This window comes from Brachyhypopomus gauderio, chromosome 9 (assembly GCF_052324685.1).
Source record: "Brachyhypopomus gauderio isolate BG-103 chromosome 9, BGAUD_0.2, whole genome shotgun sequence".
Classification (NCBI taxonomy): Eukaryota; Metazoa; Chordata; class Actinopteri; order Gymnotiformes; family Hypopomidae; genus Brachyhypopomus; species Brachyhypopomus gauderio.
In genome coordinates this window covers 13,857,419-13,872,815 of record NC_135219.1, presented here as the reverse complement: position 1 = coordinate 13,872,815, position 15,397 = coordinate 13,857,419, and the positions used below count along the sequence as shown (strand labels likewise).

The following is a 15,397-nucleotide window of genomic DNA, read 5'->3' as shown; positions in this document are numbered from 1 at the left end:
CTTTGTAGTGGGACCAGTTTGAGTATTAATAGCATATTTGTAAAAATGCTGAAGATCTCAGCTGATTTGTCAAGGTTGTTTCATAGATTCGATTTTGTCATTTCAGACAAAAAAATATGGTTACTAGCTATATAAGTATACACTTTTAAAGACGCGTAACCAGCAGGGGTCACTGTAAGACCAAAACCAATGTTTCCCGATGAGGCGCGTATATAAATATACGTAATATATAGAGGTTTTGAGTTTAAGAGTCAAAATTATTATAGAATCTAAGAAATAATAGCAGTTTGCGGATAGTATCTTAAACAAACAGAGGTTTGAGTGCTGTTATGTGCTGCGTGATAACTGGCCCTTTAAGAGCTGCGCTTGTGTTTCTTCCTCGGCTCTGACGCCGTACGAGCTTTGTGTACAACGCGCTGGCGGAAGCGGGCCGACCAGCGGTCAGCTGTCATCCTCCTTTGGTGGCGTACAGAAGCAACTCGGTCGGTACGCAGGTGGTTGTGACTGTGGGAGTCAACGGTGTAGTTTGTTTGACGGGACGAGAACGTTTTGGGGGTGACTATTCAGGTAACTGGTGGTAGATTAGCGGGGGGGAGAGGGGCGGTTGGACGCGCGTCCGCCGCGTTCATCGTGATGGATATACGAGCGGACAAACGGCGCGTCTGGGTGTGAAGGACCGCGTATATACTGCTGCGAAGGAGGTGAAAAAAAGAGGTTACGTCAATCATGATGAAGAAAAAGAAATTCAAGTTCAAAGTTGATTTTGAACTGGACGAACTTTCGTCGGTTCCGTTCGTCAACGGCGTCCTGTTCTGCAAAGTGCGTCTGCTGGACGGCGGGTTCTCGGAGGAGTCGACCCGGTAAGATCGGTGTTGACGCCTCGCCGGTGACCCAGCGACGACGGGTCACCTCGGAGTTGACCACACACTCCGGGGTCCTCATGTCGTTGGTCCTTTCAGCACAGCCAAACCTTCGAAATGTTGGGTTACTAATGTTACCTAATGTTAGGTTACTAGGATACTAATGTTGGGTTGTCTGTGTTGGGTTACTAAGATTACTAATGTTACCTAATGTTAGGTTACTAGGAAACTAATGTTGGGTTACAAGGAAACTAATGTTGGGTTACTAAGATTACTAATGTTACCTAATGTTAGGTTACTAGGATACTAATGTTGGGTTACTAAGATTACTAATGGTACCTAATGTTAGGTTACTAGGAAACTAATGTTGGGTTATTAGGAAACTAATGTTGGGTTACTAATGTTGGGTTACTAAGATTACTAATGGTACCTAATGTTAGGTTACTAGGAAACTAATGTTCGGTTACTAATATTACTAATGGTACCTAATGTTAGGTTACTAGGAAACTAATGTTGGGTTACTAATGTTGGGTTACTAAGATTACTAATGGTACCTAATGTTAGGTTACTAGGAAACTAATGATGGGTTACTAATGTTGGGTTACTAATGTTGGGTTACTAACCAGCTAGTTACAGTAAACAGTAACATTATCTTGTAATTGTATGGGTTGTATCCGGCTTCCCTCAATCACTACAGTATTCGATGATGTATGGTATGATTATTAGATTTTCTGTTAATTTTATTTAACATCTCCTCTATAGTTGGATAACTAGATCATGCCATGTAACAGAAAAATTGTGGTGGTTTTTGCTGTGTTTGTGCACGACTATGTAACGATCGAGGGGCATCAGGCCTCGCAGTGTCTAGTGTCCTGGCACCTCACAAGTTACCATAGCGAGGCCGTAAGTGGTGAAACGTGGTCCTCACATTTGGATTGTTAAAATAAGATAATCATACGAGGACAAAGACGTATAACAGCTGCTGCAGCAAAGTCATTGAGTGCAGGCATCTCACCCAAGCTTGACGAGTCGAATGGGGCTCAAGAGTGTGTACAATAAACCTGAAATACCAGGATCTGTATCAGTCAACAGCTTTCATTTGAACTTTCAATTTTGTCAGGACTGCTTAAATGGGGACTTGGGTACTTTCCTCAAGCTAATCCACCAACACAGACAGTTTTATTAGAATAACAGAAAGATTATTTTCTTCCAACCACCAGTGGCCTATATTAATCATATATTCCGCCTAACTAAAGTACATCAACCATGCCCAACCTGTTGCATCAATGCTGAAAGCTGAAAGCTAAGAACTTCCTCGATGGGTTGGTTGGTTATCACTGGCTCTGGTCTAATCAGTAAACTCTGTTGCCCATCTGTTAGATTAGCGTGTTTAGTAGTCATTAAACATTTCCTGAACGAAGGATCACTTTGAGAGCAAATGTCTAGCCTGCATTTGCCCTTCCCTGTGTAATCATTTAACAGATAATACTGTATAAAGCATGAGATATTGCTGTGTTCCTTTATGTTATCTGGGCTCTTAATCTTTTTTTCTCATGAATAGACTGACTGAGGCGAGGTGTAGAATTGACCTTGCAGCGAGCGAAGTTCAGTCAGCAGTTCTCAGTACTACACACTCCGTGAGTCAGGTGCTTCCTCATTGTGTAGGTGGAGATTCTTGGTCATCACGTCACTAGAATTACGCAATACCTGCTTCGCTGTAAACGATGCAGATGGAGTTGCTAGGCCAGCCTAGGCAACAGATTTCTGTGGCAGCTGATGGAACGCACTGTTGCTACGGACAACATAAGCAGCAGAGTCAGTGGCAGCTGATGGAACACCTCGTTGCTACGGACAACACAAGCAGCAGATTCCATGGCAGCTGATGCAGTGCATCGATGCTAAGGCCAGATTTTGTCATATTTCATAGTTCAGTTTTTTTCCATCATACAGAGCTCAGTGGAAGAGTTGGTACTAAACCATTTACAGAGCGCAACAGTTTTGTGAAATAAGGCAGCTGTTAATGTAATAGTGTTTTGAGGGGGATTCAAAAGTAACCAAAATGACATTCGTGAGCTGTTCAAAGTGTTCAAATAAGCGAATAAATATTTGAATGTTAGCTAAAGTTATGAAACTAATTTATGACTCTCACTTTTGCAAAGTGAACTCTGTTAAAGGAATAATTAGGTTGGGTTGTGTGAATTGTTTACCCTGCTAAAGAGCCTGATTCTGACCTCTCAGTATAAATCTGTGTTCACCTTGGATACGGATACTGAGCTCTGTTCCCCTTGGATCCAGATACAGAGGGAGAGACTTAGAGCAATGCTCCCAGTGGCTGCTTGAGCTCACCATGGCAACGGCATATATTCCAAATATGGAAAACAGCCCACAGGCTGGTTGTGTGACAGAGACTCTGTGGATGGTTTTGCATCACCATCTCTTCCAGTTCACGTCGGACGTTCCCAGAGTCCGGTGCCATATTCCCGCGCTGTATGGTCATTGCATCATCACATAGTTGCGTGCTGGATTGAACCCTGTGGCTGCGTCTGTATTATTGATATGTGCTCCTTATCATAACAGTCTTTCATTGACCAAATTCAAAGGGTTTTGTTCTGTTGACATAATAATAAGAGCTGTTGAACACAGTAGTTTTTGCATCTGAACCAAAGTGACTCGGACAGGAAGCTCAACCACTGCATGACTAATCTCAGGGATTAATATCAATCTAGGAAGTGGTCTTTGTCAAAGCCATTTACATGAGCCATGAGAGAGCACACTGAGAGTAGTAAACCATGAAGGACCGGAATAATAATAATGATGATAATAATCATCTCTCTCCTTGATTCACATGACGTGATGTCATCTGAAGGAGAGACCGCGTGTGTGTTTCCAGTGTGTGTGTTTCCAGTGTGCGTGTTCCATGCAGGTGGAACCTTCATACCTGATCTATCTATATCCTATGTGTGTGTGTGTGTGCGTGTGTGGCAGCTCATCAGTTAACCTTTGGTGTGTGTGTCTCGCGCTGCCATCTCTTTATACAGGCTTTCTCCCACAACCCTGCATACTTCACACTTCAAAGCCCAAACATGGTGTCACTCTGCAGAATCCTCACACTGCTCCTCTCTCTAGTTTTGCACCCGCAAATATTTCAAGCTGACTACAGAATCTTCCTCTCGCTATACAGGGGCAGTCATGGTCCTGTGGTAGGGAACTGGTCTTGTGGGAGGGTTGTGGGTTCGATTCCCAGGCCTGAGGCCATGACTGAGGTGCCCTTGAGCAAGGCACCTAACCCCAACTGCTCCCCAGGCACCGGGCTAGGGCTGCCCACCGCTCTGGGCACGTGTGATCCACAGCCCCCTAGTAATCACTAGTGTGTGTGTGTGTGTGTGTGTGTTCTAACTGCACAGATGGGTAAAAACCGGCGGACAAATTTCGATTGCGGTGAAAAATCACAATTGACAAAATATGGCACATTTACATTTTACACATTTACATGTCAGGAGTGAGTGTTCAGTTTACAGTCCGACTGAATGTTTTACTGTATCAGAAACCCAGAATGTGTGTAATGTAAAACAATATATTACTGTATATTTCTATTTGTTCTCAGTACAATATAGTGTAGTTCCGAAAAGAATATATACAATCAATAACAAGCACAGCAATAACTGATCAATATTTTCTGTATATACAGTATTTCATACATTCTTGTCTGTCTGTCGGTATCAGGAGTGTCAGTATCTGTATGCTGTTGGTCTAGTCCAGAGGTGCTCATTACGTCGATCGACCGGTCGATCGCGAAGGAAGTGTCGGTCGATCGCGAAGGAATGTGCGTAGATCGCGTCACATAAAATAGTAGTAGATGAATCGCACATCTGCACTGACGGTTGTATTTTGATTGACATTCACGGTAGCCAATCTGCAATCCACTCAACAAATTACGTTCGCCCCCCCCCCCCAACATATTACGTTCGCCGCCACCCCGGTAGATCTTTCTGACTTGGTCATCTTATAAGTAGCTCGCAAGCTGAAAACTGTGGGCACCCCTGGTCTAGTCCATCCTACACACCAATGTTCATCCACATCACACTGAATACACACAGACAGACAAACACCTGGGTCAGGGGTCACCTGGAGTGACGTCCAGGTATTTCAGAGCGACCTGTACAAGTGTATGAGTGGAAACGTCTCATCACTGAGAACTCCATCAGTATTTTGTCTATACATACACATATGACCACTTTTGTATCGATGGTAACAAGGCTGCAAAACAATAATTTGTATACTTCCTGCAAGGCCTGAGAATAAGAATCGATTGGCATATGATGATCTGATAATCGATTTGTACGTCTAAAGATCGATTTTTTTTTAGTTAACTTTTACCCCCGCCTCGTCACTGAAGTCACTGAATTCACGCAGGTGCGCTCGGTCTAACTAACTGTAAAAACTTGGCGTCGGACAGTGCAGTAACGACGATAGTCAAATCGGCAATCTAAAAACAGGACAGTTTATCCGGTCTCAGTGACTATTTACAGTTAGTCCATGTCACTGACAGTTTACCCAGTGTTTTTACAGTAAAAAAAATTAAAATGTTCTTGTAATGTTGGGCGCAAGGCGATGGACGAGACAGAATCCTTTGCACTTTCCAAATCGTTACGTTTATTACATTTACCGAAGCGCAGACAGCACACATAAAACACGTTTACATAGAACATGTGTGACTCAAACAACGACGAGCACAGGACGCTGCGCGAACGCAAATTAAATAGACAAACCACATCAACCCCACGTGATGACGAGACAAGCCACAGGTGAGACGGATTATCACAAGCACCCGCACCCACGGAGATCCACAGATGCAGACGAGTAGACGCAGACGACGTTAACACACGCCCAAAAGGGAGGGGTCGGGGACCGTAACGTGACAGTAATGTGACAGTTCTGTTCATATATTCGCACTTTAAAGAAAAATACACGTTTACATTTTATACTTTCAGTTTATTAAGTGTGAGCACTTTTAAAATAAAAATGCATTTGGTAGCAACAGCTTTTGGGTGAATTCTTAATTATTTCAATCATAATAATAATGCACTGGTTAGTGTCCCAGTAGGAGTCCACTGTTGCAGATATAGACACCTAAAGATGTCCTCTGTTTATTGTCCTGGATTACCTTTCTTGAAGGTAGATTTATGATGACCCTTTTCACCAGTCTTCCAGCCATCAGTAACTACCAACTACCAGTAACTATTTGCTGATTAATATTGATATAATACTAGTTTTAGCATGTTGCTTCTGTACATAGTCAGGAAACAGCTCAAATACATTTTTAATAACACTAAACCCCGAATTGGATCGAATCGGATTGAATCGATTAAATCGAAATAAATCGATTCTTAATCTTCATAATTGGAATCGGATCGATTCTTGGAATTTGAATCAATACCCAGCCCTACTTCCTGCTATAATCAGAAGAAACTTGTGTATTTCAGTTCATATATTCAAATCAGCATCTGTGGGAATTTTGTGGGGTTTGAACTAAAAGTTCATACTATTTTGAACAAATTATTTAAATATCTGCACTTTTCTGTTGTGCAGACTTTGCTGGTGATGAAGTCTAAGAGGAATTTTGGAAATGGTGATTCAGTGTCTTTTGTGTCAAAGGAATGCAAAAGTGTTTAGTATCAGTTTAGATCACAAAGTGTTGATGTGAATATGTTTTTTAAAAATGGACATGGTACTGAGACTAAAACGATTATAAACTGTGTGACATAATGACGCTGGTCTGTTCAGGTCTTCAGGAGGAGGTGTTGGGACAGCCCATCACCTTCACACAGGCCTGTGGGGCTGTATGAGCTGGTCTCTGTATCGCGTTGCTGGTAAGCAAGCAGTTCTATTTCACAAACGTCACACAGTTTGTATTCCAGGACCTAAAAACAAAGGTCCCAGTCTCACTAACTCGGAAGAGACCGGAGTGCCAGCCGGGAAATGGGATGTACAGTCCTGGGATGTGCATCATTTGTTATGTTTCCATAGCCACTGGTCTGTTGTGGATGTTACTCAGTAGTTTTGTTCATTTCGTTTAGGAGAAGTGAGAGTGTTGAGGCTTTTTCTTTTAGGCTAGACGCTCTAAAAGTGGCTTGTACCACTGCCGGGAATGGAAAACAACATTCACTGAATCTTGTCACATTTTTGGTTAGCTGAGCCTCCCTGGTGGAGAGGCGTTGCCTGGTTACGTCGTGCGGTGTTGTCGGTGAGAGGAGATGGTGTGTGCTGGTTCTTCTTTTATCAGACTTCGAGTCTTTTACAAAAACTAATTTTGTTCAGCACTGTGTTCATGTGGCGGGGCACCTCCTGACACTGCTTCCTGTCTCTACACACACACACACACACACACACCATGGACATTGCATTAATAGAAGCATTGATGCCTCTCTGACTGAACGCTGTGTCTGGACTGGATTGGGGTTTGATTCATTAGTCACTATGGCCTTGATGAACTGCCTAACACCTGTGTGTGTTTGTGTGTGTGTGTGTGTGTTCTAGAGAAACTGTCCAGGCTAACTGTGTACGTTGGAGGAAGAGATTCTCCTTCCCATGTAAAATGAGTGGCAATGCAGGAACAGGAGCGCTTGACCCTTGTGTGTGTCGTGTCTCTGTCAGGAAGGTATGACATGCACGCACACACACACACACACACACACACACACACACACACACACACACACACACACATATACATTAATACATCATCCATCGGCTGTTAGACTTTAGCGATGATTGGGTCACTCGCTCTGTTACAGGAACTGAAAGGTGGAAAGACTTATGCAAAGGTAAATGACTTTAATCTCCACTAACACTCATTATTGTTATTGTTGTTAAGGTGATGATGATGATGATGATGAGATTCAAGCACTTCTCCTAAATCAGCACCCTGCCCTGTTGTCCTGTTCTCAGCTGGGCTTCGCTGACCTGAACCTGGCAGAGTTTGCAGGGTCCGGCAGCACCACCCGCCGCTGTCTGCTGGAGGGCTACGACACCAAGAACACCAGACAGGACAACTCCATCCTGAAGGTACCGTACACCCCCCCCCACACAGCCCCACACACCACCCCACACATCCCCACACCACCCCACACAGCCCCACACACAGACACGCTGGGACTCTCCCTCATGACAGTCTTTCTCTCTCTGCTCCCACACCAGCAGCACAAGCTTCAAACTTTTGTGTCTGTTGTTTGTGTTTCGTGTAGGTGGTCATCAGTACTCAGCTCATGTCTGGAGATCCCTGCTTCAAAACGTGAGTTTCTCTGCACAGTGTAGATGTAGGAGAGCAGGTGTGAGAGATGGAGAGGGAGGGGGGGGTGGGGGAGGACCTCATTTTGACAGTGTTGCAAAGATGATTTTACTACAGTTGCTGTAGACACTGAATGAAAAGTGTTGACTCGAGGATGACCAGATTCCTAACTACAGCCAGATTCCTAAACAGGGTCCAGAGATTTAGAGAATCGTCAATATAGAGAGAAAGAATAGCTGCACTATTGAGAACTGATTTGGAACTGATGAGGAAGAGTCTTCAGGGCTTCTGCCTTATCAAGAGGAGGGAGTCCAGAGGATTACATATTAAAATAAATCTGGATGTCATCCGAATGAAAGTCAAGAATAAAATGACATAAGATGTGTCTTCTAGGGGTATCTGTATCTGTGAGTGAGAAAACATACCCAGTCACAGAAAGAAAAATTATTTCAAATGATATTTTATTACTATATTAATACATGTGTTGGTGGAAAACACTAATAAGACAATATTTAGTATGTGCGTGTGTCCGTGTGCACTGGACTGATGTGTGAATGGGAGTTTGGGATGTCAAAATTCTGCATCCAGATTTGCATACACTGAAACTGAGGAAGTTTGCATCCCACCCACCCACACATGCGCACACACACACACACACACACACACACACACACACACACACACACACACACACACACACACACACACACACACACACACACACCACACCACACCACACTCGCACACACAGCCTGCCTGTGTTCTCGCGTGGGTTGAAGCAGAGAATGAATGCTTAGCATTCGGGTCTTAGACTTCTTTCAGACAGACAGCCAAATCCAGCTCTATTTATTTGTGTCCAGGGTGTGATATTTAACTGATCTGCATGCATACTTAACCGATCACTATGCAAATTTAACTGATCTGCATGCATATTTAACCAATCATTATGCAAATTTAACTGATCTGCATGCATATTTAACCGATCACTATGCAAATTTAACTGATCTGCAGACATGCTTAACTGATCTGCAAGCATGCATGGGTGTATCATCCTGGTTGAACCTACGTTGTGTCTGATTGGCCCTCTGGGCTTGAGAAGACAGTTCCACTCAGTGCTTCTGAGTGATGTTTGAGGTGTGCACACCTGTTCACTCCTGCTCACCCCTGTTCACTCCTGCTCACCCCTGCTCATGCTGAGAAGCTGCCAGTCCACAGTCCACCTCACCTGAAGACAGAAACATCTTTCCTGTCCTCTTTCCTGTGTGTGTCAAATGCTAGTCAGAATGTGTTTTCTGGTGTGCGTGTGTGTGTGTGGTGTTTACCAGCCTGTTAACATGTCCTCCACCTCTACACCAGGCCTCCGTCCACTGCCACGGTCATTGGGATCCAGGGGGACACAGAGGGTCTGCTGGAGGATCGGCGAGGAGACACGCAGAAGCCCTTCCTGGGCCTCACAGGTGTGTGGCTCCCACACCCAGGGCCACTACCCGGGGTGCTGTTGCTATGGCGTCTGGGTGCACGGGTGCTGTCGCTATGGCGTCTGGGTGCTCGGGTGCTGTCGCTATGGCGTCTGGGTGCACGGGTGCTGTCGCTATGGCGTCTGGGTGCACGGGTGCTGTCGCTATGGCGTCTGGGTGCACGGGTGCTGTCGCTATGGCGTCTGGGTGCACGGGTGCTGTCGCCATAGCGTCTGGGTGCACGGGTGCTGTCGCCATGGCGTCTGGGTGCACGGGTGCTGTCGCTATGGCGTCTGGGTGCACGGGTGCTGTTGCCATGGCGTCTGGGTGCTGTCGCCATGGCGTCTGGGTGCACGGGTGCTGTCGCCATGGCGTCTGGGTGCACGGGTGCTGTCACCATGGCGTCTGGGTGCACGGGTGCTGTCGCCATGGCGTCTGGGTGCACGGGTGCTGTCACCATGGCGTCTGGGTGCACGGGTGCTGTCGCTTCATCCTCACCTCCCCCGCATCCTAATCAGAAACTACTTGCATGGAATTTTGCACTGATCCTCCATCCAAACCATCTCGCTCCAGCAGGTGTGTGTTTAGATGCTGGACACACTCCGCTCCTCTGATGGCACGTGGGGGTTTTTGCTCTCTGTACTGTCAGCCCCCATCTCATGTGTGACTGGTCCTTCTGAACAGCAGCTTTCTTTCATGTATTATGCAGTCCTGTGGTGTACTGTGGTCCTGTGGTGTGTGTGATCCTGTGGTGCGGGGCCAGGCACGCCCGGCCATGTGTCTCTTGTTTCTTCTGCACAGTGCTGTCACTGTCGAGTGCTTCGTGCGCCTTCACTCACAGAGCATAAGACACTGTGGTCTCAGGACGCCTGCCAGCCCAGCTGGGGCTATTGGAGGAACTCGCACGTCATGTGCTCATGGACATGAACTTAAAATCAAGTCCATTTATGTGAAAATAGATCATACTAATCTGTGTGTTTTAAACCCATTGCGTTTGGTTGGGGTCGTGACCTCATGATGGGAGGTCTGGGACGTTGCATGTGTGATGTGAGTCACTTTGTGTTCACAGAAGCTCCAGGCAAGTGCGGCTCCCTGTCGGAGGAGCTGGGGGCCTGCAGTCACTCCCGCACCTCCAGTTACGCCAGTCAGCAGTCCAGAGTGTCAGGTACGCCCTACACCCTACACCCTACACCCTCTGCCCTCCCCCTCTGTGTCCTTCTCAGTCCAGAGTGTCGGGTATGCCCTACACCCTACACCCTACACCCTCTGCCCTCCCCCTCGGTGTCCTTCTCAGTCCAGAGTGTCGGGTATGCCCTCCGCCCTCTACACCCTCCGCCCTCCACCCTCCCCCTCTGTGTCCTTCTCAGTCCAGAGTGTCAGGTACGCCCTACACCCTACACCCTACACCCTCTGCCCTCCCCCTCTGTGTCCTTCTCAGTCCAGAGTGTCAGGTACGCCCTACACCCTACACCCTCTGCCCTCCCCCTCTGTGTCCTTCTCAGTCCAGAGTGTCGGGTATGCCCTCCGCCCTACACCCTACACCCTCTGCCCTCCCCCTCTGTGTCCTTCTCAGTCCAGAGTGTCGGGTATGCCCTCCGCCCTACACCCTCCACCCTCCCCCTCTGTGTCCTTCTCAGTCCAGAGTGTCGAAGTGATTCTTGTATGCAGTACTAGTGCCAGTATCTTGGACAGTTAGGAGCAGATATCTGGTGTCCTAGTCTGATAACACACCTTCTTCCAGGACTTACTGGTTTGATAACACGCCATCCTTACTGTGGAGAGATAGTATTCAGGCCACATCTGAACCTCTCAGATTACACCAGACACATCAAAGTGAATGCAGGGTGTTAGTTATCTTCTCAAGATGTTAGTTATCTCCTAGTGGATGTTGGTTATCTTCAATAAAGTGTTACGGTCATCTCCTCAAGGGCTGTTACAGTTATCTGTGAGTATAGATGCTACAGTTATCTCTAGTGGTTATGGTTATGTCCTTGCTAGATCTGTGAAATTACTTTGGGTTTAAGAGAGAAGAACAAATAGCATACGTTCATTCCCAATGACACATAATGGAAAAAGACTACCAACGTGTGTGTGAGTGTGTGTATGCATGTGCAGAAGTGTGTGTGTGTGTGTGTGTGTGTGTGTGAGAGAGTGAGAGAACCTGAGTAAATGATTGATGAGTTTGGATCAGCTTCAAATGCAGCAGGCTGACGTGGGTCTCTCAGTTCAGTTCCATCATGATTAAACCATCAGAGGTGGAGGGCTCCCCCTGGTGAGCGTTGTGCAGTGTTGCAGGGTATATTTTCTGTCGTCACGTTGAACTCGAGGTTCCTCTTCCATGGACGACCCACAGATTTTTGCACAGACTTGGATCAGATTGTACTGACAAAAAGCTGTGTACATGTGTGTGTGTGATTGTGTGTGTGACCTGTGTACCTTGTTGTTCAGGTTACAGCACGGGACACTCTCGCTCCTCCAGCCTGTCTGAGTTCACCCACCGCAGGAACACCTCCGTGGGCAGCACGTCCACGGGCATCGCCAGCATCCCGGAGCCCTGCGAGGAGAACCCCAGTGCAACGGCGCCCCCTGCTGCCCTGCCCGAGCACCCCACCACGCCTGACCGAGGCTCCAGCAGGTACTGACGTAGCCGCGCTGGCTCTGTCAGTGCTGACTCCTGAGTTCTGAGTCCTGAGTTCTGAAGCCTCTGCAGTGTGATTGGACAAAGCCGTTGTGATGTCACCCAGTCCTGACTGACGGGTTCCGTCTTCAGGTACCCGGTGAAGCAGGACTCCATGGAGTCTCAGCTGAAGCGGGTGGACGCCACACGGGTGGATGCTGACGACGTGGTGGAGAAGATCCTGCAGAGCCAGGACTTCACCCACAGCCTGCTCGACTCCAGCACTGAAGGTAATCGTGGCAACACCCCCCACTACAGGCACTGCTCCTGTAACCCTACACTTACTCAGCTGTTGTGAACGTTCTGAATTGCCCTACGATTGATTTATTGATTTATTGATTGATCTTAGTGTCTGGTACTGTACTGGCTGGGACACATTCTATGACTAGATGACGAAGCACTTTTGAAAGCCACTCAGTATGAGGGTGTGTGCTGAGTGACTGTGGTGTGTTTCAGAGGAGGGCCTGCGTCTGTTTGTGGGTCCTGGAGGCAGCACTGCCCTGGGTACCCATCACAACCCCGCCAGGTAAGGACAGCACCACCACCATCCACCCATCTCACCCTCACTCCCTGACCCCGCCCTCACTCCCTGACCCCGCCCTCACTCCCTGACCCCGCCCTCACTCCCTAACACTAACCCCACCCTTACTAACAAAGTCAGGACTATTTGCAGATAAGACTAAAAAGTCATTTTTATGTGCGTACATGGAGGGTTAGAGTAACCAAACACGTGATGGCAGGAGCAGTGAGGAGTGATCTTTGGGCAGCCATCTTCTAGAATATACTCTTCATCATGAGTTGGCATTACCTTTGATTCCCTGATCCTGGATCAGTCCTGGTGCCTCCCTGACTGACTTTCTGCTGTGCTGCAGGGTTGGTGCAGGTGCCTACGAGCAGGTGGTGATCAAGCGCTAGAGTGGCACGGTGCCCCCCGGACACGTGGGCACCACCTGCAGCACTGAGGGAACGACACGCTCTCCACCCTCTGTGTGTGCCGCCCTGCCAGCTCCTCCACCGCCGGAGCCTGAACAGCGCCCTCTGCTGGCATCACAGAGGCATGGTCTGCTCTGGGTCCTGGGCTTATTTATACCACTGTGGGAATCCGTGAGATTACATGTTGAATTGCAGTTTGCTTTATCTTTTTAAGTCAGCCAACGGATTAACGTGAAGGGAGAAACCTGGATTTGCATATTGGAACCGAAAAACAATTCTTATGTTTCTTTTGTTAGTTTTCAAGTGTCGTTGTTCGTCATTGAATGTCATGGTCATCATTCGTTGGGTTTTTACCCTTTTCATAGGTAGGTGTGTGTGTGTGTGTCTGTCTGATATCGATATCTCATCGTGTGTGTGTGTGTTGCAGATGCAATGCGGCACTGTTCTCTGATAGAGGTCATCTCTCCATTGTAGTGTGATCTAATCTTGTTATGCTCTGTGAGAAACCTGACCCTACTTCCTCATGTAGGGTGGGGCACAGACCAGCTAGGAGACTCCACCTTTAGCACAGTCAGTGCCACTCTGCCCTGTGTGTGTGTGTGTGTGTGTGTGTGTGTGTGTGTGTGTGTGTGTGTGTGTGTGTGTGTGTGTGTCACCTTTTAAATAAAAGATGCTTGGGAATTCCTATAGCGTGTGTAGCACTTAAACCTGAAGCAGCTATAGGTAACTGTAAGACTTGTGGAGGTTCCAGGATCGGCTCCCTAGAAGGACTTTCGTGCTGGGATCTGAACGCTGCTTCACTGGACGTTTGTGCCACGCTGCTGTCGTCTCCATTGCTGGACTCTTGATGTTCCGCTCTGTCGGTAGAGCTTTTATACGGGGCCAAATCCAGCCAGGCTGCTACCAAACTGCCAGTGACGTACTCATGTGATGAATGTCACCCTGGACACGTCATCTAGCACCTTTAGCTTAACTAGTCTCCTTTAGTTACCACAGCTGGAATCCATAGGAATCTGCCTGCCACACCTCATTCTGCAGTTCAGGGTTCATGAATGTGAACCCTTTTTCTTCATAGTAGTGGTTTATTATTATAAGCACTGCTTGCAACTGCATTAGTCTGAGGTGTCCCCTAATCCCCTAACCTTAATCCCCTAATCTCCACCTCTTTGTCTTTCTGTAATATATCCTGTTGTCTTACACTGTGCTTCTACTGCAGCAATATGCTGTCTTTTGATGTAACAAACACTACAAAATGTCTACCAATAATTTTGTGCATATTTGATGTTTATCTTATTATATCGCTGAAGCTAAGAGTATTTTTGATGAAATGACAGTAAATGTCTGTGTCTGGTCTGCTGGTATGATGTTGAGCCATGTTCTCTCTGGTTTTGTTTGTGCCAGTAACTTTACAAAAGCCATGTGTTAGAACGCAACCTCCCCGTGTTTTGTGCATTTTTAAAGTGCGTGTGAGTGAGTGTCTGGCAGTGTGTGTGTGTGCATTGTGTAATGTTTTGGTAGCTATTTGTTAAGAATTAAACTCTGGCTAGAACTGGCAGTAAAGACTTATTGTGTAGAGCTAGATTTAATGACCAAAAGCATGGGTCTTGGACGTCTTAACATTCATCTATGGTATGTGTTAACTGTGTCCTCTCATCAGAAGCAAATTTCACACTTGGCGTTTCATCCAGGGCCCTACACTATTACCGAGCACATCACAGAGAGACTCCTACACGTGGTTTTACCGCTCAGGGTTGGTTTATCAGTTTTAGTGTGGCTACACAAGCGTTAATAGTGCACAGAAACCGAGGATCGAAGTATTACCAATTTACCAAATCAGTACTTGTCCTGAAAGTAGTGTCTGTACTACATTGGTAGGAAAGGCTTCCTGTCTGAGCTCAGGGGGCAGCAGGTGGTCAGGGCCTGTCTCCCACAGTAGTGCACCTTCTAATACTCCACCATTCCTCGAAATCCTGAGCATTTCCATAGCCCCTAGATCCTGGTACTTTACATGTTGTAGTAAACATGGTGGTCTTCTTGTACTGTATGATGTCTGATGTAACAGCAACATTGCAACGTTTTGATGTTTTACCACTCCTGACTAATTATGGTCTCCAAGCCATAATGATTTATTATAATGCTGATGACATGTATACCATACACCATCAAATAAACCCAGTACCTC

The 15,397-nt window shown here is 46.6% G+C and overlaps 1 protein-coding gene across 1 annotated transcript; it reads left to right on the top strand.

The window, feature by feature from the left end:
• Positions 1-396: 396 nt before the first annotated feature.
• fam102bb (family with sequence similarity 102 member Bb) lies at positions 397-15,379 on the top strand. Its single transcript, XM_077017362.1, has 11 exons — positions 397-860; positions 7,398-7,518; positions 7,655-7,684; positions 7,809-7,925; positions 8,105-8,151; positions 9,505-9,605; positions 10,675-10,770; positions 12,054-12,240; positions 12,376-12,512; positions 12,739-12,808; positions 13,155-15,379. The coding sequence occupies exons 1-11, from the start codon at positions 727-729 to the stop codon at positions 13,195-13,197; spliced, it is 1,083 nt and encodes a 360-aa protein (XP_076873477.1). The 5' UTR covers positions 397-726; the 3' UTR covers positions 13,198-15,379.
• Positions 15,380-15,397: the final 18 nt, after the last annotated feature.